Source organism: Aythya ferina, assembly GCF_964211825.1.
Source record: "Aythya ferina genome assembly, chromosome: 18".
Taxonomy (NCBI): domain Eukaryota; kingdom Metazoa; phylum Chordata; class Aves; order Anseriformes; family Anatidae; genus Aythya; species Aythya ferina.
The window spans coordinates 9761523-9787811 of record NC_140317.1 but is presented as its reverse complement, the minus strand read 5'-3'; the positions used below and the strand labels follow the sequence as shown (position 1 = coordinate 9787811).

At 36.8% G+C, this 26289-nt stretch overlaps 1 protein-coding gene across 5 annotated transcripts in view; it reads right to left on the bottom strand.

The window, feature by feature from the left end:
• Positions 1-26289, bottom strand: part of HELZ (helicase with zinc finger) — an 86010-nt gene that overhangs the window by 47025 nt on the left and 12696 nt on the right. For 3 of the 5 annotated variants that reach the window (XM_084492204.1, XM_084492206.1, XM_084492205.1), the window contains exons 2-12: positions 21183-21410; positions 19350-19386; positions 15893-16017; positions 12999-13055; positions 12313-12361; positions 11808-11883; positions 8588-8786; positions 7404-7511; positions 6797-7094; positions 4731-4998; positions 596-929 (exon numbers count right to left, since the gene is read on the bottom strand). In XM_084492204.1, the coding sequence (XP_084348330.1) occupies positions 596-929; positions 4731-4998; positions 6797-7094; positions 7404-7511; positions 8588-8786; positions 11808-11883; positions 12313-12361; positions 12999-13055; positions 15893-16017; positions 19350-19386; positions 21183-21392 (1761 nt within the window). In that variant the 5' untranslated portion in view covers positions 21393-21410. Of the gene's footprint in view, positions 1-595; positions 930-4730; positions 4999-6796; positions 7095-7403; positions 7512-8587; positions 8787-11807; positions 11884-12312; positions 12362-12998; positions 13056-15892; positions 16018-19349; positions 19387-19491; positions 19563-21182; positions 21411-26289 lie in introns of those variants that run through there. The other 2 variants (XM_084492207.1, XM_084492208.1) reach the window with 2 other exon arrangements.

Here is a 26289-nt window from a genome sequence, read left to right as displayed (position 1 = left end):
AAACAAAGAATATGCATCATTAAAATATTTGTTCATATTCCTCATGCCTCCATTTATACAACCTTCATCATCTTCATCAAAGAAATACTGTAAATTCTGAAATTTTCCACTGAAGGACAATATTCCTTTTGTTTTGATATGGTCTCAGAAGGCAGCACAAGGCCCATTCATAGCCTCAACAGATCTTACTAAAAATTAATCTCACCTCAGGTCTAGGAACAGGTGTAGTGGAAATCACAGTAACACAAGAATGAAAAGATACAAAATCAAGAGCCCAAGATACAAATTACCACAGGGAGAGTTCCATAGTTGACTACATCAAGAGGAGCAGAGATTTTTATTGGAGAAAAAAAATCATAGCAATAGAAAACTTCCTCCTTTGACTTCATTAAGGAAAGGTTCCTGAGGACTCTGGTGATGTATATGCACATATTTATAAATAAAATTCACCCATCTGAAATTTTCATCTGTGCTCTACTTTCTTTGTATGATGAGGCATAGAAAAATTCCTTTCCATATCTTCTAGGAATTACTTTGGGTGGAGCTGAAAAAGACACAACTCAAACATGCCAAAACAGCTTCCACTCAGCCTTACCTGCATTTCACAATCTGCCCGAAGATTAAGTTCTTCACAGCATTCCCTGGATACCCTCAAGAAGATATAATCTTTTGTTTTCTCTTCAATAGCTGCTTCATAAACCTTCTCTTTGGTTCCTTGGGTCTGTGCTGATTTCTCTTTAGTGACAGGCAATAAATAAACAGCATTGACTTTGGTCATCACCAGCCGTCCAGCCAAAGTGTCTTCTGAAAGCGTTTCAGTGAGCTTAAAGCGTCCAAAAAGTTGTCCATTTTGGGCATATTTTGCACCTCCAGAAACCCCAGTGAGCATGAAGCTTGCTACAATCTGCAATTGCACTTTTATGTTGAACCTAAGTAAGAAAATATCTAGTCAGTGCAGAAAAAATGCTCTCAGATTTGGAGATTTCATGCAATCAGAAAAGATTCACTGCCTTAGATTCTGAGCATATAACTGGTAAACAAACAAGTACAGCCAAAGGTAAAAGAATCAACTTCAACAAATAAAACTTATAACATATAAACTTCAAAAAAAACTTTATGCATGTTCCAAAGCAGCAAAACTTTGTATTTAAATAGTTTATAAGATTATGTTATTTTCCCTGATATATTAGGTATTCAGGGAGAGACAGCAGAATAAAATTCTTGTTTATTCCATGCATCTTTTCCAGGTTACACACCAAAAAAGGTTATCTACATCTTGACAAAGGGAAATGGTATTATTTCTACAATTGAGATGGATTGATTAAAATGCTTCCTTAAAATCACAATGTGGGTGTAAAAATGAGACATTTTTATCTAAAATGAAGGAATGGCATTGCAGGCTCTGCCACATAAGCCATCTATCGAAAGAATTCCTCTTAATAGCAAATTCATCCTATAACCAGAGATTTAAAAAAATCATTCCTAGTAGTTCCTACTTTCAAAAAGTCACATACATAACACATGATTTTTATCAACCTCTCACCAATACACAGTAATCTCCTCCTAGAGTGTCTGGCTTGTTTTTAAAAACATTTTTTCAACCTAATTTTAGAAATAACAACAAAAATCTGTCACTCCTGTTAACGTTCGATCATCAGCAACTTTTTCCTGACAAATTACAGAAAGAAGTAAAAAACAAAGGTTTTCACAAACAAACTTTCTTGGAAAAAAATATTTTTCTTATGATACTCACCCTGTTTTATTTGATTTGCTCATCTTCTTAAAATTCATATTTTAAACTAATGAACTCGTGGTTATAGTTTAAGACCTGTACTATCAGGGACCATAAGCCCGTAACAATGAAATCCAACATTTCATCTCTTTTGGAATTTAAACGTTGAATATATTTTGCCATATTTACCAAATCATAAAAGTCTTCCAGAAAAAAAAAAAAACAACTGCAAGTTTGCCCCCTTGTGGAAATAGTTGCTTCTTTACATAATACGGGCAATTAAGTCAGATGCACATTTCACATTCCTCCACCCCGAAAAAGCAACAGATGTCATCCTACTGAACATGAATTCCTTCTGTTCATCACTAACTGCAAAGGTTGCTTTAACTGTAGCTCATGGAGCAATCACTCAAAAGAATGCAGTTATAGAAAATGTAAGATTTAAGCGTAATCCTTCCAATTTCTACATGTGCTAAGAACAAAACAAAAAAAAAAACTTTGTGTATTAATGTGCTAGAATATTCTGAAGCACCCATCAGTGAATCAGCAACACCTAAAACAGCTCAAACCACAGTCAGATAATTGTTACCACATTGCATAGATTAGATTTCACAGAATAAACAAGAGCTCTGCATTGTTACTAAGATACAATCATGTGCCATTGTGAATTTATTTTATAAATACTCATAAAAACTTCCTAAAACCGAATCCCCAGGCTGCTAAAAATGTACCATCCCAAATTCTGATTTGTGGAAGCCTGCTGGAGAACAGTAGTACTGCCATGCTGAGACAAATTATTGTCTTTATAAATGACTAAACTGATTCTATTGTGCTAAAGGAGATAAGAAGTTTACAGGTTATCAAACAATTTCCAGTGAGTAAGCTGACACCTTCTGGCAAGCTGTTAAACTACAAAATCATCTAAGGATTTTATTTTAAAGTCAAAAGTTGCTTCTTCCATCTATTCCTCACCTTTGCTTTGAAGGTTTATTAAAATAAAAAAGATTTCAGTGAGGTTTATACAAAACCAACAGTCTTTATACTGAGATTTTATTTTTGTTGGGAGGAATTTATGTTCCTCCAAGCACTGCAAAATTAAATCAAAGAAATATTTGATATATCATAAATCCATCCAGTGGCAATGCAGACTATAAATTCCTAAATGGCAAGTAAAGCCATTCTGAACAAAGCCACATATAACATTTTCTTAAGAGCAAATTCAACATATTTCATTTTACATTTATATCTGCAGTTCAGACAAGGTGTGCAGTATGACATTTACCTATGCATTGATAAACTGTAATACATAGTAATGATAAAAACAAATTTATTTTCCATTAAAGCCAGTATTATAAGACTGCACAGCCTTTAAGATAAATCTGTTCTGCAAGTCTGGTAGCAGAAAGCGTGGAAGGAGCTCTACATTGCTATGTATTATCACAGACTCACTAGTGTTCATACAGGTGATGACCCAAAGTCTGAATCAATGTTATCCCAGGAACCAAGAAGTCATCAGCAGCATTGTTAAAACACAACAATCCACTTCAATGTGAACTGCAGACACTCATGTTATTCCAGTCCTGCCAGAAGAGACCGTGTTGACAACTCCACTGCTTTTATGAGATGCATACACAAACCCATTAGAGAGTAGCAGCTCATCAACATTTTGACTCATGACACCACTTCAGAGGTATTACAACCCACTTGCATTTGTATTTCTGGGCCCTCTTCTAGGCTTGTAACCCTGGCACCTCACTAGAGAATAGCATGTGTGTGATCTCAGCCACAGAGGATCAGGAAAGTGTGTTAGTTCGAGCCTTGCTGCAATAAAGTGGGTCAGCTACAAGATCAAAAGAATATTTCTGTCATCAGCAGTATCAAAACATAAGATTTCAAGAACATTATTAAAACTTACTTTTACTAATCTACCAGATTGAAAAAGAGCAGCAAAAACTTATCAGTGAACCAAAAGGGAAGCATTACACAGAATGCACTCCTTATTCTTTCATTTCTATAGGCATGCTGCTGTGTGCTTTCCTATGAGGAACAGAAGCGTAATACTTAATGTGAAAATTCACTGTGTAAAAATACTGCCTACTTTTGGATCATATTTCATAATGTTTACTTTAAACCCACTTTTGTTTTAAAAAGCCTTAGAAAAGTGATTATAAATATGTATGATGGAGAACATTTCTGCATGCTGGGGAATCTTCAAGCATTATTCCTCTCTATGTTAGATTCCAGCTCAAAAGCAGAACACAGCAGAGATGAAAGATACAAAGCAGAGTTCAAATGTACTGTGCTTCATTTGAGATACAAAAAAGAAATGGTACCATTTTTCTGCCTTATGAACATTAGAAATACAACTGGTAATGGCTGTAATACATAAACAAGAAATGTCTACTATGCCTTTTACTAGGAACTTTTATTCAGAAGCTTTATTCAGAAGCTAGCTTTCAGCCTGTTTAGAGAATAAAATGTTAGCTGCCACCTCACCACAAGACCAGAGTTTGAGCCAAGTGCAATTCAACCTTTTTTCTAAAAAGAATTTTAAAAAGGAAGAAAGGAAGAAACCTCCCTGAATGACTTGTATACAAAGATTTTATATATTACTTTGCCATAAATGATTTTACCAAGGAATAAAAAAAAAAAAAAAAAGATGCATTTCTTTTTCACAGAGAGTCAAAAAACCTACAAGCAAAAATTATTTTACAGGTACTAGCAAAACATTGTGCAACAGCTGTTCAGTGACTCCAACTGATATGTATAACTTGCTTTAAGTGAGCATCATTAAATTATATTCATTAACTGCTAGTCTCTTTCATCTAAAGTTTCTATTTTTACACTCATATTCAGCTTTATCTCTAAGAAACAAGAAAACTTAATATTTTAACTTATCATGTAAGTTTAATTTAAAAAAAAAAACAACATCATCATCATCATTTTAATAGGACAGTACCAAGTATGTAAGATATAATTTTATAAATGTATTACTTACTTGCTAACTTCCTTATACTGTGCTATTTCCTCAATATAAAGGAGGTCATGCAACCGTGACTGATAGTTGGTCTTGGTCAATGATTTGTCCAGGACAGATTGTGTAAATAGCTGGTCAGCAGAGAGAGGGATTTGGTATCTGGTAAGAAGGCTCTTCTCCAATTCAGTAGTTTCATTAGGCTCAAATTCTACAATAGTCTTAGAAGTAGAATCCCAACGCTTAGCTGTGGTTAGTAGCTGTTGCCGTGCATGCATCAAGTATTCAAGATCTGGATATGGAGACGTAACAGGGAAAGGAAGTCATTTCAAGCTCTCTCTGTTTTCAAAACAAACACACACTACTAAAAACAATACCATTAGAGAGAATGAACCAAGTGTAACTCTCTCTTTTGCCTACAACAGTTTTAGTAAATTCATTGCTAAACTTATCATCCCTGCTTTTCAGGTGTACACAGAGAACAAGCAGGCTCTCAAATAAAATAGAGAAAATACATAACCAGAAAATAAAATATTCTATGGCTAGCAAATGGAAAGCATACAGATAAACAAGGAAAGCAATTTTAATAGAAAATTGCAAGTAACTTTGCAGGATTTGCCATCACAATGTGCTTGTAAAGCCTAACTGCATCATCTCTTTTTGAAAATATAACGTAATGAAGAACTTTACAAAATGTAATATGAAATTAAGAAGGTAACAAAAACAAGTCAATGAAATAGGCAGCAAGAAGTCTTTGCATTTGCAGCATTTTGAAAGCCTTTAAAAATAAAAAATCTGTAGCACCATATGTGCATTCTGCAGATATCTGTATTGTGTGTGTAAAATTAGTTTGCTAGGCACAACGTTGGAAATGTAACCTAACATGATATTAAGTTAGAAAATTAAAGTTAGGAAATTAATTTTTCAGTACACGCTCAATTCAGGTACCTTGTAGGTTAAACAAGCAGCAGAAGACCAAACATTGTCTACAGCCACCCAAAATATATCCGCTAACACAACAAAAACACTGTGACACCAACGTTATACCATGTCATGTCAGTTCATGAGTTTGGCATTTGCTATTCAGTTTCTTTTAATTAATGTTGGAAACATTAACCTCTCATGTGTAAATAAATACCAGGAATAAAAATCTGTTGCTTTGTTTTATCTTTCTTTTTCCTTCAATTTTTTCCTTCTTCCTGCTTACACCCTAGTGCTAGAATTCTGTTCTTTTGGTGTTTTTCTTCCTGAAATCTTCATAGAAAATTACCATACTCTATCCCACTTTCTTGCCTGTTGCCAAGTGACACAGTGACTTATATTTAGCTCTCTTAATCTTTTGCCATAAGTCAAATTGCTTCCTTCTTTTCTGTACTTCTTCAACATCTTTCAATTCATTGACATCTTTCTGATAACAGTTATTACAGTAGTTGACAAAGAAGTTACTTTGTAAGTGAGAGGCACAGCTCAATTTCATAAACAATAGAATACTTACAAAGTAACCCAATAGAATACTTGCAAAGTAACATTTTTTTTAACTTGAATACACACAAAGAAGTTACATTTTCTTTGCATTTTCAAAATTGGTGTTACAGCAAGTTGATTTACAAGCCTAAACTTTGCCTCTTGCCTTTGACAACTCCAGTCAGACATTGCAAGAAAAAAAAGACACCTCTCAGATAGTCTTCCTTAATTAACAATGAATTGTCACAGAAATGCTTCATCTTTCTACTGACCTTCTACATGCTTAACATTTTCATCAATCCAAGAATGCATATAAAAACATAAACATACTTCAACTTCCTGTGCTGCCCTTCAGACACATACTGAACTAGAAATTCCTAGCATTTTGACAAGATTAATCCTGGTACATGGTGCAACAGTCATAAGGCAGCTAACTCCCCTGAGCCCAAGCCAATTTACACATTCTGAAGCTTCTGTCCACCGCTTAATATTCCTAACCGTGAGGATGAACAAAGCATATAGTGATAGATATTCAACAGCTGTTAATACAGATGCTGATCTGCCCAGAAACATGAAAAAAACATTAAAAGTTTCCATTATTCAAAATTTTTTTTTTCATACATTACCTTCAGTTGAAGCAGCATCAATCATTACTCGTTGCATGAGGACTGGTTCTAATCCAAAATCAAACACAACAGTTTGGCGAAAAGTTCCAAAGATTTCTGTGTTAAAGGCTATACTGACTTTGTATATATAATGATCTATTCCATTCTGGACCATCTTTCCTCCTATCCATTCCTGACAGTTTTCTGGAACTTCTTGTGATACCTGGGTAGTGCTGTCTCCAGCAGATATTGCAACGATACTGAAATGTGGACGATGGGCATCATAAAGCAATGCCACTCGATACAGCATTCTTGCAGGCTATAAAGAAAATGCAAGGGTTGAAGTAAAGTGTGCTGAAAAACCAAGATTATTTCAGGAATATGTTCATTCGCAATCAGACAATAAGAGCTTATAAGAATTCTCAACTTGATAAAGCAGGTACAAGAACTGCCTGCTTCCCAGAAATCAGGGTACTCGATACATAATCGCCAGGGCTGTTGGAGAAGGAATGGTGCTAGGAAATTGTTTTATTTTAAAAAGAAGTATTATGCAATCTAATCACAAAAGCCTATGGACCACATTCTAACTTTTATTATCGACTCAATGTCAAAAGATAAGTTATCCTACCTTACAAGTGAGAGCAAATGTCCACATCTGATGAGACTTTTTGGTGGTAACAGTTACTGATAGCTCAGGATTATGTTCTACTCTCACTCCTTCTATACTTTCACTAAGCTAGATTAAAAGAAAAAGAAGATAATATTAAACTTCTACAGACAATACCAGAGTAAAAGCATTTAGGAAAAGGTATTTTTGAACAACGTAAAAAGAATGGCCTCCCAGATTGTGCAGGATTGATGCAAGTCCTGTGTTGGAATTAAATAAAATATGTGCTACTTCAGAGATAAGCAATACAAATCCACTAGATCATACTATGTAAGAAAAGAGTACAACCATTTATGGACAATTAACCACAGGACTTAATTTTCAAAATCCAACTTAGTTGTAGATGTTTAAAATAGAACATGATTTCATATGGAAAGAAGGATCTGATGCAATGAGGCCCAAAGACTATTTCCAGAAGACCCCAGATCTCAATGACATCAATGAGAATTCTAGAGACACCAGGAAACTAGAATGAGGCTTTCTACTCATTAATCCATTTTGCAGGAAGTCCACTCTTCCCAGACTTTAATCAACAATAGATGGACCGAAAACTCCTTAGGGTCAGTGGTAAGTAGAGCTGGTCGAATGTCGCAAAAACATTATTTGGAATTCCCAACAGCTGCTGAGTTTGATCATAGCCATACCCCTCGCTCTTCAGGATTCAATCTTTTTTGAACATTGGGGATTGGCTGTTCTTCATAAAAGTGCCTGTGGCTACAGGCAAAGAAAAAGGAGCCATGCACAAACAGTATTGTCCAGTAAGTCATGAAAGCTTCACCATTTACTGTTCTCTGGTTTAAAAAGTTTTGCTATCCAGTCAAAGAACAGAAACAATACCATGAGACTTGGCTGACTCATCCTGCACTGGGAATAATACATATGCAAAATGAACACTGATTAATCCACAAGCTGTAATTCACAAACTCTTCCTTGAATTCCTGAAAAGAATAAGTACATTTGCAGAAATCAGACCAAGTCTCTGGTATCTTTGCAAGAAGACACAGGGCAGGACGGAAAGGGGAGCAAATTGGTTTGACAATTTCTTGGTAATGAGTAATTCGACCAGCTCTGATAGTAAGGGCCAAAAACAGGCTCATCTGTTAGTTTTAAATATGAGCACATAGGGAAGTAGTATATTTTCTTACCACTTTCTCAGGAGATAACGAATTCATCCATTTCTCAATCAAGGTTTCCATATAACTGCCCGAACACTGTTTGTTTTCCTTCTGCTGTTTTAATCTGATCAAGCGGGAAGCATATCGTTTTTGCCATTCTGTTAGCTCTTCCTGGGAATGTGCTGAAGTACACTGTGCACCGTACCTGCAGATCCCTTGCTCTAAAAATCTACATAAAATAGGAAAAACGATTATGCCTTGAATGTTTTGGTCTCCAATTAAAAAACGAAATTTATCAAGATTTTACTTTTAAAGCCAGAAGGACATTCTTGAAGTCTCTCTCTGAACTAAAGGCAGTTCTAGTCCATGGGAACTAATTTGGAAATATATAAATGTACACAGCTTTTTGTAAGAGAGGCAGCAGCCTCTCTTACTGCTAAGTAAAGTATATCAAATTTCTTTGAAACATATGGGGACACAAGTCTTCTCACGAAATTTCCAGCTTCAAAGAAAAATAATCAAGTGTTTGTACAGCAATTAAAATGATGAGATCATGGACCATCCCTGAAATTGCTAGGCACTGTATTAACATGAATAAAATGCTGTAATAAGGGAAGATACAGCATAATTGTCTCCAATAGTTAATGCTATTAGCTGTTAAGTGCTCATTCAGCAGTTTTTCCCAGAGCAACAGTGACATCACGTGGTCTTTTCTATTAAATACACCTACACAGAAATGATCTCTCAAGGAAAAGGTTTTAATCCTCTTGGTGAAGAGTGCATGAGTCTAGAAGATCTACTCCTTAAAGAGGTTCTGGATTTGTTAAAAAAAGTCCATTTTTCATGTAATAACACATGCTGTTGCATCAAAATTAACAATATTCCTAATGTCTATGCACAATTTAAGCATTCTAGTTCTCAGATTCTCAGAATTTATTGCAAATGTGGGCCAACTATTACTTAAACGCCTATATAACTTATGAACTACTTTTTACAATTAGAGGCTGCATGAAATTTAAAAAACACAAGGCAGTATCTGCACTTTCATCATTCTTCAAAAGTGAAGCCCTTAAAGAACAGATTGCAAAACAAATAACAAAATGCCCTTTTGTTTGTTTTCTTCTGTTTTGCTTTGTTTTACGTAAGGTACTCAGGAAGCATTGGAGATACAGACCAGGCCAGTAGGGTTTTGGTTTGTGTGTTAATGTAAGCATCACATTTATAATAAATAAAGTCAGGAATCCTGATCTCTGTCAAGATATTAAATTGATGGGAAGTCTGTAAACGCAACTATATTTGAATTTCACATAGACACCAATATATATACTTATATTAAGAACCTCTTCCTACACTGATGATTTACTGCAAAAGCAAAAGGACCAAGACTCCAAGACTAAATGAATACAGAAGCGAGCACCCCACACCAAAGAACATGGCTGAACATCATTAGTGACTGAATAACCTTTCCACAGTAAACATTATTATGTAATGTAAAATATAATGTGAATTAGAATGTGACTTTGAGCTATCTGACAAAAACAAATAATACCTGACTATGACATGAAAACCTTGCAGCAAAAATACTTGGATAACCAGGACACACTTGTATCATTGATTGTAATTTGGTTTAGCATACACATTTCTTAAAGGAATGGTATAACTATTCAAAGGTTTAAGCACCCAAATGGCAAATAAAATAAGCGTGTTATATACTATGTTATTACTAGAGGTGTTCTCAAGCTATGTTGCTTAATATATTTTAAATTAAAATATTTTTCTTGGTAGTCAGTTTCAATGTTGTATTGCACATTTTCAAATTCAGCACTGCATTGATGTATTAAAATGCTAAAGTACAATTATGATCTTTATGCCCCAAAGTAAATGGAGCACAAGCATAAAATAAATTGTTGACCTGTTCTTATTAGCTATCCAGCAGACTTTAAAATGTTTTTCCTTTTCATTATTTAATAAGAAAGCATATTACCTTAAAAAATTGTCATCATTATGCAAATTTTCCAAATTTTCAGTGTTAATAGACACTTTGTTTTCCCCTAAATGCTTAGTTTCTTATTTAGTACAGCTGCAATTCTGTAACTTCATTATCCAGAATAAATACGATGTACTCCTACTGCTTTATGACACACAGGGGAAAAATAAACCACAACTTCAAAAAATCCATATTCAGTACTTGTAACTGCCCCCTTATAAGGAAGCTAAAATATTTAATCCATGGTTGGAATGCTACTGTTCATACGGATTTGCTGAGTAAAAGCACATCCTTCTCACTGTAAACATAAGTAGTGTGCATAAGAAGGTAACCAGTAAAGCTAATCACAGCTTTCGTGGAAAAATGTTTCAGAGCAGAGGTTGGAAACATGGTATGGATGCTGCTCAGACAGTCATCATAAATTTTTTATATATTTTTTTTTTAAATGTCAATTATGCATAAGATCTGCTAAAAGTCAACAGCTGGCAGGATTTAGCAACTCTAGAAAATCACACCCAATTTCAGCAGATTCAGTTGCATCAACTAAAAAGCAAGTCAGATTGCTACCCACGTTGATAATAAGGTATAAGTTACAGATATGGCAGAATGAAGTGCACAATAATTGTTTTTCACCGTATGTATTAACTGTAACTACTTATGTAAGTAATACTGTGTTATCAATATAAACCACAGGAAAATTTGACTAGTGGACTGAAAAAGAGAAGGAGAAGAAACTTCAATACAAGCACAAGCACTTGGACTTTCAGCAAGACAATTCACCTCTACATATACGAATTTAGGCAAAATGGACATAATGAGATCCGGAGGGAAACTGCAAACATTACTTTTATCTGAAGATAGACCTCATCTACTCATCCTACTTCTCCAAAAGATTGCACCCTATCTACTGTCAAAGTATACTTCACTGCACTTCAGCCTGCTAACGATGCTGTCTGTGGAAGTGAACTTGTCACATCTCTGAAATTATACAAATTAGAAAAGGGAGGGGAGAAAGATACTGCCTTGTCACTAGAAAAATGTTGCTCAAATTACTCCTATGACAACAGAGTGAGTGATTTCATTTTACAGAAGAAATGAGGTGCCTCTGCATCTACTGACCCATCCAAAAACCTGTGAATTAATCAACTCCTGTTCTAACAAGTACCTTCATGTTCCTAACCTCCTAATCATTCTGTTAGCAGCTTAATAAAGAGGAAGTGTTATGATGCCTTAGAGAATGTTGGTATAAAGCATTCAATTTACCTTTTACATAGTGTATATTCTTCACTGCTTGTGACTCCTCTGGGTGGAGGGCGGAACTGCCAGCCATCCCGGGACCCTGCGGGGTAGTCAAGAGTCAGGTTACTTGTCCAATAGCCAAGTATTTATGAGTCTGATAGTAACTGTCCAGGGAACCATGTCTTTAAACATGAACCCAAACTGTATTCACAAGAAAAAACATCCACCAAAAAAAAGTCTACTCCCTAACAAATTAATTTAGAACAAAGAATTAAAGGGTATGAAGGTAAGTTTCAAAGATTTTGCAGAATGAAGCAAGCTCTGTTACAACACTTTGACCAATAAATAGAAACTTTTGCCTTCAAATTCAAACGATTTGAACACAAATTCTACCTCTGTCCCCAGAGTTCATCGAGATAAACAGTCAAGCCTGCTTTCTCCTTTCTGACTGTTATCCAGTGCTAAACATTCAAGAATCTTCAAGTCTTCTCACCACAAGATGAAGCAGCTTTAGAAATGATTTACATACCTTCTTCTAAATCTTCTACATGATATCCTGATGGTACTTTACCAGCTGCCTAAAATTATTAAAAAAAAAAAATTGTAAAGAAGCACAAAACAATTTCATCAATAAGAACAACTTTGGCTTCTTTGCTTTCAAAAACGTGTTTCAGAACAATCAATAAAAAGCATTCAGAAGTCTGACATCACTTCTAGTTACAAAAATATTTCCTAACTATTAAATTGCTACCATTGATAAAAGGATTCTGACAGGAACACTGAGTCCACTCATCTTTAAAATAAAATTTTAGAGGGTTCCACTCTGTGATCATTTTAACATGGACTGCAATCAAAATTTAAAAGGTCAGAAGCCTAAGCTGTACTGATGTCTTTCATCTTTCAATTTACATTAAAAGTAAAACCCAAATCAGTGAGAAAAAGACAATACCTAAATAATATACTTTAAATGCTTTGAATTCTTTCTACTCACTACTTCAGCCTATCAGCATGTTTCACTGTTTTCTCATATATCATGCAAAACTGGGATGAAAAGCAGCTGAAAAGGTAGGTGGTAAAGACCAACACACCAGTGGAAACAACAGATCTGAACCAGTATGTTCACAGCAAGCCCCAATCTCCCAGGACACATCAAAACAAGCTTTTCAGCTGCATCTGCTACTGGTCATTATTTTCCAATAAAGTGCTCATTATTACCTCTGTTTCTGCAAGAAGTGTTTTCAGTCGTGTCAGATCTTTAGTTACCATCCCGTTCTGGGGGGAGAAGGGGAGGAAGAAAGAACATTAATTTATCAACCTCAAACTTTCACATATATTAAACAACAGCAAGAAAGTTCATTTCCACCACCAAGGAGAAGGGCAACAAGGAAACATGAATTTGATTTACAGTACACAATTTTAAATGACATACTACTACATAACACTGAGCAAACACTACGGTGAAAAAGGTGAATTTTACCCTGGCCAAACACAGCACCAGATTTGCAGCGAATATCAACATAGGACAAGCATACGCAGAACAATTTGGAAAAAAAAAAAAAACTCTTACGAAGTTTGGCTACCACCCAAAACAAGTATTAATAGCTACAATGCTTATTAAATGCTATTCTCCAGAGCAATACTCTGCACACGAGGCAGCCGTGGGGGCATGATAGCCCGATGGACAGGGTCTCTATGCTCTACATCTATACTTTTAGCTGCCAACCTGCTGGGTGACCTTAAGCAAGTCACTTCACATCTCCATGCCTCAGTTTTTCATCTGCAAAATGTTGATAGTAGTAGTGCCTGCCTTTACACAGCACTTCATAAGCTACTGACAAAAAGCACTATACATCAGCCATGTGCTGCAGTTACTGAAACACTTCATCTCTGAAGGAATCGATAAACTGAACTGTCACTGCCGGTGCAGCAATGGATTCACTTCTTCTTAAGGATGTATTTCACAGATTATCGATTTCTACTGTTTCATAACTCTGCTCTGATGTAGACTGGGTCGTTTTCAGAGCTTTTACTAAAAAGCAAAGATAAGCCATGTAATGAAAAATAACTGCAGACCCAAGCACATCTGAATTAAGTTCTTTCAAAAGTCAATTTAGCTGAAATAGATAGCTAGTGTGCAACAATTTCATACTCATATAAGGCAAAACTTGGAAGAAAAGAATCTAGATCTGTGTTTTTATTTCAAAAACTCATGCAAGACTTTAATCAAGTCCCACTGCATGTGCTAGATTTCTCCACGTTTTGACTGTGGTGCTACTGAGCAGCAAAAATTACTGAAAATTTATACACTTAAAAATTCACACACTCAGGTTTTTTTCAAAGTGATTTTTCACTTCTTCAGCAGAAAGGTTGCAAACTGAACGTGCTGAGCTTAAATGTATTAATGCATAAATAAAGTTACCAAGAATCATTTTCTTAAGTCACTGGGGAGGAAACTGGATGGATTCCAGCTCTTCAATAAATTCATTCCAAAACTTTGTTTCATTTCTCCTCTCACACACTGACAGAAGTCAGTAAGTTAGTTTCCGATTTTAATATTCCCACTGAAAACAGCATCTAATGACCTAAAGGTTGTAAAAACTTCTTAAGTTTTGCTTTGGGAAAAAACTCTGGAATTATATATGAAGATACCTTTCTTTACACAACAATAGCTCAAAACAAGCCTGTGCAACACCGCACATTTCCTACGATAAGGAACTTTTGGCTAGTTTACTGATATTTTTTTTTCTGAAGGCAAGTTTCCTTTGATCTTGCCAGCAATTTTTCAATGAAACTTTTTTTTTCATTAGAAAACAGCAGCCAGACAGAGGAAAATCTTTTATTTACATAAAAATAACTACCAGCAGGGGATGGAGAAAGAGAAGAAAAAAAATCAGGATGTATTCTGGACAGACAAACAGAACACTCCCTCAGAATCACCCCACTGATTAAGTTAAGCACCAAGACAATTTCAGCTCATTTCAGGTCCTTTTCTAGGTGAATATCTAATTACTGAACTGCACAATCATTCAGTGTTTCTGTATCTTTTGGCTCAATTAATATTTTTTACAGGAAAAAAAGATAATTCGTAAGTATCTCATCAGGAAATTGATTCTGTATAACTTATGAAGCAGCAACACAACTCCTGTAACGTACAGAAAAAAATACAAGTTGCGTTTAACTAATACTGAACATGCTAGATCTTTAATCACTTAGCAATGTGTAATTACAAGGCAACATTTATGCATTGATACACCTCAAAAGCAAACTCATTCTCCCTGCTTTTACTTCCCAACATCCCATTTCAAGGTAATGGGCTCTCCTACAATTTCTGATGTCACTTCCACATTCCTCAGTCTGACAGGAGCTGCTCTTGGCTGTGCTATGACCGTTTTTCTGGATTTAGCACCACCAGCAGTTCATGGCGAAGAACTGCTTATTATTTAACCTACATTACAGAAATTAAAAGGATATTATCCTTTGGAGACTTACATATGTCCTTACTTTTCCCCATGTAAGTAGTCACACAGGAGTCAAAACTGTTAATTACATGTATGGGGTTAAGGACATCCTTGAACTGTCAAAGCTTGTAAAGGTAACATAGAAGCTTTAAACTCCAACCTTCCTCTTGTCTTGAAACGCAAGGCTTTCTTGTTTTCTTTGTTTTTATCCCTGATAAGCTTTTCTTTTTCTTACAACTTATTGTGAGCTACCTATTTAATAATCCTAGCAATATTCTTTCTGCTTCAAAGGCTGAAGTTATTAAGCGCACACAAAATCGTGTCAGGTGCAATCCAAACAAAATAAAAGTTTGAAGTTTACATTGCCCAAATACACAAATTATTTTGCATTTCTTCATGATTCAGAGCCAACAACCAAAAAAACTTTTCAAAATTTGTACCAACTCCAAAACACTGGCAATGCAACAACGGTATCCTTATTAAATATGCATGCCCATGGACTTATCTTTGTCTTTTCAATAAAAAAAACATTTTTGTTACAACCTGTCAGTCAAACACATGTTCAGAAGTTTGTTATTAAATACATCCAAAAGAAAAAAGGAAACAGAAAACTGCTTTCTAAGTTCCATAGCTTACAGCAAACACACTTACCAGTGATTCACCCATCAGTGATTTGGAAAGAACATTAGACACAATTTGCAGCTTCCCTTTAAGATGCATGCAGCAGAGCACTGCACGGAAAGATCCATCTCCCTTGGCCAGCCCCTCTCCCAGCACTGCAACACAAATCAGCAAGTATTAGCTTCATCACAGCATGCATTTAAATAAAGCCTACAGCTTTCCTTCACCTTTAACATGAAAATAACGTCTGAAATTTGAGTTAAGTCCGTGGCTTCTGTGAAAGACACAGCTTGGATGGAAAGGAAGCATTACTTACTCATGCCTAATATTAATTTGAAACTTGTCTCACACCATCTAAGAAACGTTGCACATGAGCTCAAAAAAAAGGTTGTAAGGTTTACATGCTAAAATAGACAAAAATTAAATATGGGAATGGTAAATTCAAATATCTGACGCAGACACAAAGGACCTCCTCTTCACAGAAAGGGTACAAAAAAACCAACCAGCAACCAACAACCTTTCAGTAACACAAACATGCTCAGGAAGATCCATTCATGCTCACAAAAAGCATGCCCTGTAGTTTCCAAATATAGCTAACCTCCTCGTGGTCAATTCCTGTTACTTTAAAAGGGCTTTTATTCACTTATGCTGTAAAGTGCAGGATATAGGAACGATTGTTTGAGTCCAGAAGTTTACAAGCTCCATGTAACAGAAAACTTTCCTAATGTTTTCTAGCACTGGATCAGATAGCTAGCCAAACAGACACTTTCACTGACACTTCCAATAGTGAAAGGATTTATTTCATGATACAGTCGGGCTTCAGACAAGGAGGCATAACACTTAATCATGTGTATTAGCTGTCCAGAAAAAGCAGTGCCTTTCTGAGCAACTAAAAGGCTAGTAAAGTTACGCATGTGAGTTGAAAAGGAGCCTGGGACAGTTGTTTAAAATTAAACAATTAAAATATGTATTAGTGTTATTGCAGGCAACATCAACATCTGTGTTTACACTGCTGCTCATGCAGACCTTCGATGCAAACAGCTTGTTTTAGTACTAACAGGAATCTTACATCCAACACATCTTCAGCATTACATTTTAGAATAAATCAAACTCCTCACTCAACAGACCTCGTGTCATTAACAAAAAAAATCTCATGAAACAACAGAAAAAAACATAGTTACACAAAAACACATAAAAACAACCAGACATCCCTTCAAATCGAAATGGTAACTAAATGCTGTTTACAAAGCGCCACAAAGATTACTCTGAATTCACCACTCTGATGATACTGACCACAGTTCCCAAAATAGAGCTTGCTTCCCAAATCAGAAGCAGCAGCACCAGAAATAGCTTTAGCATGTTGGGCAGTTTGCTATTTTAACCTCAAAGACTAGATGTCCAATTATGACATTTCGTAGCATTAACCACCCAGTACTACCAAGTTAAAACATGCAGTTGCATATAAAAAGTTACAACACACAAACTAATTTATTTTGTTAAGAGATTTGTGGAATAATTTAACAGATTCTAAGTTGTCAGCATTCCTTACAACAGTGCAAGCACTAAGGAACATGTATTTCTCAATTTATTCCAAAACGTATTTATCGTTCAAGGTTAAAATAAAATAGTCACAGGAATGCAACACATCAAGGCTTGTAAGAAGATGGGACAGCAGCTTGAATAAAAACATTCTCTTTAAAAAAAATTGTAAGCATCAAGGAAACACAGTTAGTCCATATTAAGGTTCTTTCTTCCCAAGGATATTTCAAAGAAAACTAAACCCAAGAACTTTCAGGATCATAAACGATACAGATACTCATCAAATGCTGGGCTACAATCAATAACAGCACAACACAGGAAACCCCAATCAAATTGTTAATTTTTTATTTAACCAGTACATAAATACACAACCACACTTTTTATAGGGAAATAATATGGTGTGAAGCTGACAAATGTCTTCAGTTTTAGATCTGGAAAAAATAAGTGCAGAACATGCTGGGATGAATTAAGGAAATTAACATCACACTGGTAACAATTCGTTGTTGCTTATATACATTTGAAAGCCAGTTTCTCTACTTTTTTCAGATTAAAAAAGTAGAGATTGGTGTTCCTATTCCACTCGCTTCTACGTGCATCCAGCAAAAGAAAGAAAAAATACAGTTAATGCTACTGTTCCTTTAAGATACTGACTTCTGACACACATGCCAAGAGAAGAAAAAGGCTCCACGGATGAATGTCAGCTACCCTTATGACAAACCCATCAGATCTCCTCAATGAGAACACTATTCATTAAACAGAATCCCACTTCCTACCTCCTTTAACCACCATTCATCTTCCCATATGTCTCTCTCCGACTTTTATTTGCCACCATAAAAGACAACTGTGAGGTTAGTCAGGATATTGCACCCTTGGCACATATCAACAGCTAGAACAAGAAGCAGCTTTAAAGACAACAAACCTATTTTAGGAATGGCATTGATTAAGCGATGTTCAGCCTTTTAAAATTTGTTTAAATGTTTTCTATGGGGGAAAATTACACCTACTGAAATTACATTTACTTTTCCTACTTATGCTTTGTGAACCATCATAAGCAGTCTGCAGACCCCCACAAACTCCACAGCCTATGACTTAGCATCAGTGAAAACAAATGCACTTAAAAACAAAACAAGCAAACAAACAGAAAACCACCACAGTGTAAAGGCTTTCACTGCTAGTGCAGGAATGTCACAAGAGTAATCATACAGTCCATGCAACAGAACTGTGGCTTCAGGAAATTTCCTTTAAAATTTGTGAATAGTTAAGGAAATAAAAACTGAAAGGTGGGATCTGCCCCGCTTTTCCTTCCAAATCTAACTGATAAATTCTGACCCAATGTTTACCAAACTCAGCAGAGTCCTCACTAAGTATTGAGTCACTTTCACTATAAATCAGTTACAAAATATTAGCAAGGTTAATTCCTTTAAAAATACCCCAATTAAACAAGGCATCATAACATGGAAGACACAACTTAAACGTGACATTGCCACACATTTGGAACCTTTAATAGCATGTATGTAAGCACATATATGATGTAAGTACATCATTCCTTCTCCTCCTCCCCCCAAATCAGCACCTGAAATACAAACCTAAATATCAACCAATGCCCCTAGGAAGGAAGATGGAACAAGCAGTTGGCTTTACCACCCTAAAAATCCAAACACTATCAATCTGTCCTATATCTGTACGCTAAAATATCAATTGGCCAAACGGTGCCCTTATGCCAAAGGCAGCTGTATTTTAGTTCTGGTACTTGAACATAAGTTACAAAATTGAGAGATCTCCTTAAAAAAATAAAGTAGAAAAAAAGTATTATAAAACAGATACACAATTTTAAACTAGCAAAACATCCATTGTTAGCAAACTAACAAATCTGGGCACCAGATTTTAAAATTCAGACAACTGACTGTAATTTAAAACACTAAGGAATAAAAGAAAGAAAGAAGCATACCATGCCTACAGTCTTCATCTGCTTGCCCATACTTTTTCTGAAAGGTAAAACACGAAAAGTTTAAAAATAGCATTATTCCAGTTAGCACAAACAACTACATGCTTCAACTAGAAGTTTCTTAAAACTTTTAAGAACCCATTACCTCGATTTTTTCCAGGGTAGAACATGTAAAGAACATCAGTCACATGTCAAATAAAATATAATGAATTCTTAGAAAGCTGACCTTTTCCTCAAATTCTCAGCATTTGGACATTCTAAAAGAGGTACATGAATGTGCAAAGGTATATGCTTATGTATGTATTTTGTAGGTGGTTCACAACACCTAGGAAAAAATATAAAAATTTTCTTTCTAGACACTGTTTTTTACTAGTACACTGTTGTACTAGTACACTGTTGGCATTTGTAAGGTATACTTTACTTTACTCTGTCTTATCAATGGTGATTTAAAACAATACTTCTTTTAGTAAAAATAAGAAGGAAAATTAAGATTTTTTAAGAAAAGAGTCTTTAAGTATCTATGTAATCCAAGTCTTTAATGAAAAGATTTTGATTACAAGAATTTTCCAAAGCCCCTAACAGCTTACTGCAACAAATTTCACTATGTTGAACATTCAGACAAGTGCCTCATAACATTTTCAGAGGCATCCAGGTCAGAAATGCAGAACTGCTAAGCCTCTAACTGTATCTTACCCTATTTAAATAATTTTGAGAAGTCAATCTGTAGTAACACAACTTCCAATTTAAAAAAACACCTTAGTTATTACTGAATTTTCCCCCGAGGAGCTATACTATAGGTCACATTTTAATTTACAAAGTTTTCCAATTCTCATTTTGCACACAGAATAGTCAAATTCAGCAGCTGTCTATTTAAAGAAAGTTTAAAAATGCTGCCTAATCAGATGGGCATGACTTCATTTAAAGCTGCCCAGAGAGGTCTTACAACTTGGCCACACTTCACCATATGGGATGGAATTGTTCATACCCATAGTATGCGAAGATTCAGGGTGGAGAAGGCCCTGTAAACTTGTGATAACGTTCTCAAAACAGAAGGGTAAGGAAAAATGTAGGTTAAATCACATTAATCACTCTAACATCCTTTCCTTTAAGGAGCTGTAGCACTCTAGAGCATTCAAGGAAGGTAATGTTTTTGGTTAATGGATTCACCGAAAATTCAGGGATATGCTTCTTGCCTTGACTTTACAAACCTTCACAAAGCTCACAGTTCTCACATTTCTATTAAAAACCTGCCGGAGACTAAAAGTTACATCTTTCACCAGACATGCTCTAGCCTAGCAATGGAAAGCTAGTATGTGATCAAATATTAAAAGACTACTGTTAGGCTATGCAAAGGCAGCTAAATTAAGTATGAACTGGTTGCCTGAATTCTGGTGTTTCTTAATGTTTTTTTGAACATCTAGAGTTGTAACCTGAATTTAATGCTCTTTAAAGATAAGGTAATTTGGTACGTAATTCAGCATAATTATATGAACATAAAGTAATACTCTAAAACCAGTTATTTTTCCTTCCTGGAATGTATTTACGGCTGTTGGGTTTTTGTTGTGTTTATATATATTTATTTTATTTTATTTTTCTCCATCCTTTTAGGGAACTGTGATTCAGACCCAAACTATTTAGAGGTCCCAATCTTGAAAAATAAACAGATCAGAGAAAACTACATGACAGAATCCTCAAACATGTTCTAGCAAGAAGAATTCTGTGGCAAACCAACATGCCAACTACAGGCAAATGCTGAATTTTACTTAAATCCTGATGGCACAAGATACTCGATTGTTCTTTCCAGTTCGCTAGATACTATGAAAGAGTCACACTCACAAGTTGTAAAAAGGAAGCAATTCTATACAGAAGAGTCTCGATTTTGATGCGGTCGATTTCTGCCTGGCATGCCTCCGGGAGGTGAGCTGGGGGGTACTGGCTGAGGGAAAGGAGTGCCTCTGTGCAATGCTTCACTGCCACTTCATAATCCTGCTGCTTAAGGGATTCACATGCTTGTTCACATGACTTCTCTGGTCTTCTGTCTGCCATGACTCAGGGACAGAAATCCTAGAGTGGGGGCAGAGGGGACGACAAAACGTTGGTTAGCTGCATGATGGCAGGGACAAGTCGCCAACCAACTTCCGATCCCACCTCAAGGTGCTGCGGCACATCCCCGCTGGTGTATGCCACCTCCGCTCCCTATCCCCCTCTACCTGACCTCTTCCCACTCTTTTCTCCATGCTCCTACCTCCATCCCTCCTGGCTCTCAGTTCTGAGTCTAATTCAAGACCACAGTTAAGCCCATGTCTGACTGTACGAAAGGAAGCAGTGGTTTTACAGCTTTACGCGCTTTGCTGGTGGGTCTTCACTGCGAACACAACTGCTATTTTGGATACACCTCGTCCATCGCTTCCCTGTTCCCCAACTCCTGCTCTGGCAGCCCCCTTTGCTCCCCCAGCATCGCTGTCCCACCCGAGGGTGAGCCAAGGCACAGGACAGATGAGCACGGATGGGATGTCAACAGCAAACCTCCGTCGGGGGCTTTGTTTTCATGTCTGAACAAACCCTGCCACGCCACCACCTCCGCGCCCCGTGCCAACAGAATTTCTTGAATAATTTTAAAGTTAATATTGGGGGGGATGAGAGGGGAGTGAAGCAATTGTGATACAAATCCATATAGAGACAACAGCATCCACCAATAAACTCTGACAAGCGGTTATCCACAGCCTGAACCACCAGTAGAAAAGCAAAACCCTTCCTATAATCCCCGTCTATATTACCCCTTCATTGATATATTTAAATAAATGTTGTGTCTCTAGAGACACTTCAGAGCTGACTTGACAAAAACGTGTTCTGGTAACCGAAAGAGGAAAACTCGAGAGTTCTCATGTGGTCTGCTAAGAAGCAGCACACTATCAATCTTCATGATGATCCATCAGCTGTTCCGGTCATTGAAAATAACTAAAATAACTCTCCCTTCAAAAGTCCGTTGCTAAAGACTTCCTTTATACTTCATATTGGGATATTTTTAAGCATTCTAAGATCAAGTAAACTTAATAAGTCAATCCGATAGTCAAATAAACACAAGTTTCATACAAGAAAACCTCTTCATTATCTCACTTTTCTCATTAACACATAACTAAGCCAATATACAGTAGAAACTTTCACAAAAAGTTTGATTTATCCTATGACAGTGTTCTATGTGCTCGACACCATTCCTAAAACTTGATTTTCAGCATCACACCACAAGCATGCAAAGGAAATCTGATTTCTGCAGACTATTTTGACTGAAACCATGTTCTCTTTTACAACATTTACATTGACGGAGATGAGAATTTTTTACAAATCTTCCCCAAGGTGGAGGAACACAGGCATGAAGTAGGTTTTGCATTTCTGTGTGTGTGAGAAAAGTCATTTACGGAGTAATTATATTAACATTAAAAGCACTCAGTTGGATCACTTAAACAAGCACATATTTTTAATTATACAAATGTTAGGTATTGTTATACTGTTTATGCAAGGATCCTTTCTACATATAACTAAAAATTTTACTAAAATTTGATGCCACAGAATTTTACAAACTTAGTGTTTCCTTCCCAGTAACACAAGAGTTAATCGATGTTTTTCTCACATGCTTTGTTTTCCTCCTAGGGGACTGAAAAGAGAGGATTTCATGAACTCTGCTGTATTTTTGATTTCCTCACTTCCCGGCTGACATAGAACCAAAATTCCTTTGACCAGAAGTCTCCGCAGAGCTTCTGTGTGTTTATTCCAGCAGAAGTATTTATACACACATCCTACCCTAACTGACCTGGCCAGCGTAACCAAGAGGCATTTGGAAGCTGTGCTACCCAGCCCTTCTTCCCTTCTTCCCCAGCATGGCACCATGTTAAAAAAAGGAAAACATGATATTTATCAATCGTCCCATATTGGCTGTTTCACCAAATACTGAAGTAGTTCGAGGAGAAGCCAGGTTTTACACCCCCAGCAGTGGCCTACTGTACTGCAGAGGCTGCACAACTTCTTTGGTCAATTTGTAGACTTAGAGGGCATTTTAGGGAAGGCAACTGACCTTAACGTGATCCACAGGTTGTGGAGTTCAGAGCAGTCAGGACCAGGCTGTTTGGATAACTGCACTAAACTGAGTCACACCGTCGGTATTTCAGAGTAACTTCAGAGACACTGAAGTCACAGAGCATGGGACATAACAGGCAGGGAGTCACTGCAGCGCAATTTGTTTAAAAAAAGTTAATCATAAGAAAATAGCATGCAGACAATGTAGCCAAAATTATAAATTCATGCTCTCAGATTTCATTTTGATTCCATAAATATCCACACAGATGGACACAAACATACACAGTTATTGGGTATTTGCACTGTCTACTTCAGATCCAGCCCGGCTGCTCTGAAGTTTTCTTTGGGGGCACTCACCTCTTCCCACTGACTCTGAAAACCCATCCTCCTGGCTTGGGTCCCAAGCTGTGTCTAATATAGTTACTGAGACTTAAATCATGTGAATGTGAATTAAAAACATGCCTTTTTAAAATCTTGTCTATTATAGTACCTGACCTACCCATGCTTAAAATTATTTCAGAACATTTAACATTTTGACATCCAAGGAAAGGAGACACTTATTAAGGGAAAATCATTTGGAATTCTACAAGTGTTTCTTGGTTTAAAATTTCAAATGTAAAACTGGAATTTCTACACTCGTTCCAAGAGTAGAAATGATTGCAGATTACATTTGAAAGCAGAAGTGTTACAAGGTCTGTGCCGTATTCCCAACTCTTCGCAAAACTGAGCTAATTACTTATGCACTTCAGTTTTTCTGCCTGTAAAACTGAGATTAAAATCCTAAGCATGTAGCAGAATAAATGTCAGGATTATTCATTTTCTCAAAGCAGCTGGAGAACTGCACGCCAGAAGAGTTGCAATTCAAATTTGAGTAATAATTTATTCTAATAGCAAATTTTAATGCGTCTTCCGAATTTTGTGGAAGCAGCAGACAGGCCTATTCCCACTGTCTGAAGCTACACGTCTCAGACAGGTGGACCTACCTTAGAATTACAGCCACAATGTGTTATCAACAGCGCCTTTATCATCAGCAGCCGATTCAAAGCATTTCTCAGCTTTGAATCATCTCACAGCAGTGCCACTGCCTAAAGGAAGGCTCCCGATTTAGGCATTTAATGAGATATTTAAATAACATTAAGCATAGCACCTGCAAATTCTACCTGTAAGCCTCGTGTTGACTGGAGCCATACAGGAGCTGACACAACTCTTCCTCACGAGCTAATCCAGACATTGAACCCTGGCTTTACACCTTGTGCCTTCCAAAAACTCCTTCAGGAGGAAGAAACTAACTGATCTACGTTTCTTTGAAGGCCAAGTCCCATCCAGCTTAACTTCCTCAAAGTATCTGCTGTCCCTATTATTTAGGAGATCTGGTTAATTCCAACAGATACAACTCAGCCCCTGGTGTTTGTTTTGGTTTTGCTGAGATTTGAGCGGGATTCATTCCCTACTAACGATTTTTGGGAACAATATTCCTAATGAGCATTTCACCTTCTTCCCAATGAGATTTTGTAAACGAATACAGACAGAGTAACTAAACGCTAATCCCCAAGTAAAACTGCACGTTTCCCCTCCAGATCTGCAGAGGGGGCTGGGGAAGGCCAAAGGGCTGGCTCAGAGGATCAGCTGTGACCAGTGTGATCCAGGCAGCCAGTTAGTGCTACGCTTGGGGCACAGGATGCTTTTCAAGAATTACTCCACAGCCTGATTAGTCCAAGCGCAAACTAAAAATCAGCATGGATGAGAAAATCGCAAACTAAGATTTTAGTATTTCAGAGAAGTTTAACTCGTGACTCTGCACTTTTACGCCACAGTGTTCTGATGGAACCAAAGGATCTGTACATGAAGATAATTGTAAGTTAAAGTAAGTGCCAGTTCCTAAAAAAAAAAAAAAAAAAAAAAAAAAAAAAAATTTCAAACAGATGCTTTTGCAATTCACTGTAAAGCATCTAGCCAGATAACTCCTGCTGTACTTCATAAACAAACAGATTAGAGGGCACAATGCTGTTCCTATTAATGTTATTGGCAAAATTCCCAATGTCTGCCAAGACAGAAGGATCAGATCCAAGGTCTCGCATGCCAAGCTGACAAACAGTAGACAAGTCAGTAAATATTTGCATATTTTAACCAGACATTAACATCTCTTGTAAAGATTTATGCTAAAGCGATGATGTTCAACTTGCAGCCCCACAGTGCGAGGGGTGGGAGCTCACAGGGAGCTGAATTCCGCTTCCAGCACCACATCCTGGGACTCGCGCGCTGAACGGGCCCCGTGGCCATGGGGAACACGGAGGGGCAAGAGCCTCTCCAGCTGCCTCCCATTGCAACGCCAAGCCTTTAAAGAGTTCTGCTGGGAGAAACGAGCACCCAGATATTCCCTGCCAAAGGAATCCTGTTGGCACCCCAGTGCAGGAGAGGACGAGAGGGCTTCCCGCTCCATCGCCTGCTGCAGTCCGGCTGACAAAGGCTCCGAGAAAGCGGAGTGGGAATTCAGCTCAGGAAATGCATACGGTGACCACGCTGCTTCCTAGCACGTCATTTGTCAGCCCTTCCCATAAACTGGATGGAAGTTCAGAACGAGTAATAAATCCAGGTAATTCTTAAAGAAGAGCCAGCTGTTTTATCATTGTGTCCCAGCAATTGCTTTTAAGAAACAAGAGGTCTGCTAGGTTTATTTGGGAGGCTAGTTGCTTTGCCCTTTCCCAATAACTTTTGAACTTCAAGGCCAACGTGAATTTCACAGAAGTCCAAAGGGTCTCAAAGAAGCTGCAAGCCTTAGGAAAAATATGTAACAAGAGACCCAGGATATTAGGTCCACTGGGAGAAAGGAAAATTTACTATTCAGTTTCTTATGGATACAAAGAGATCAGTT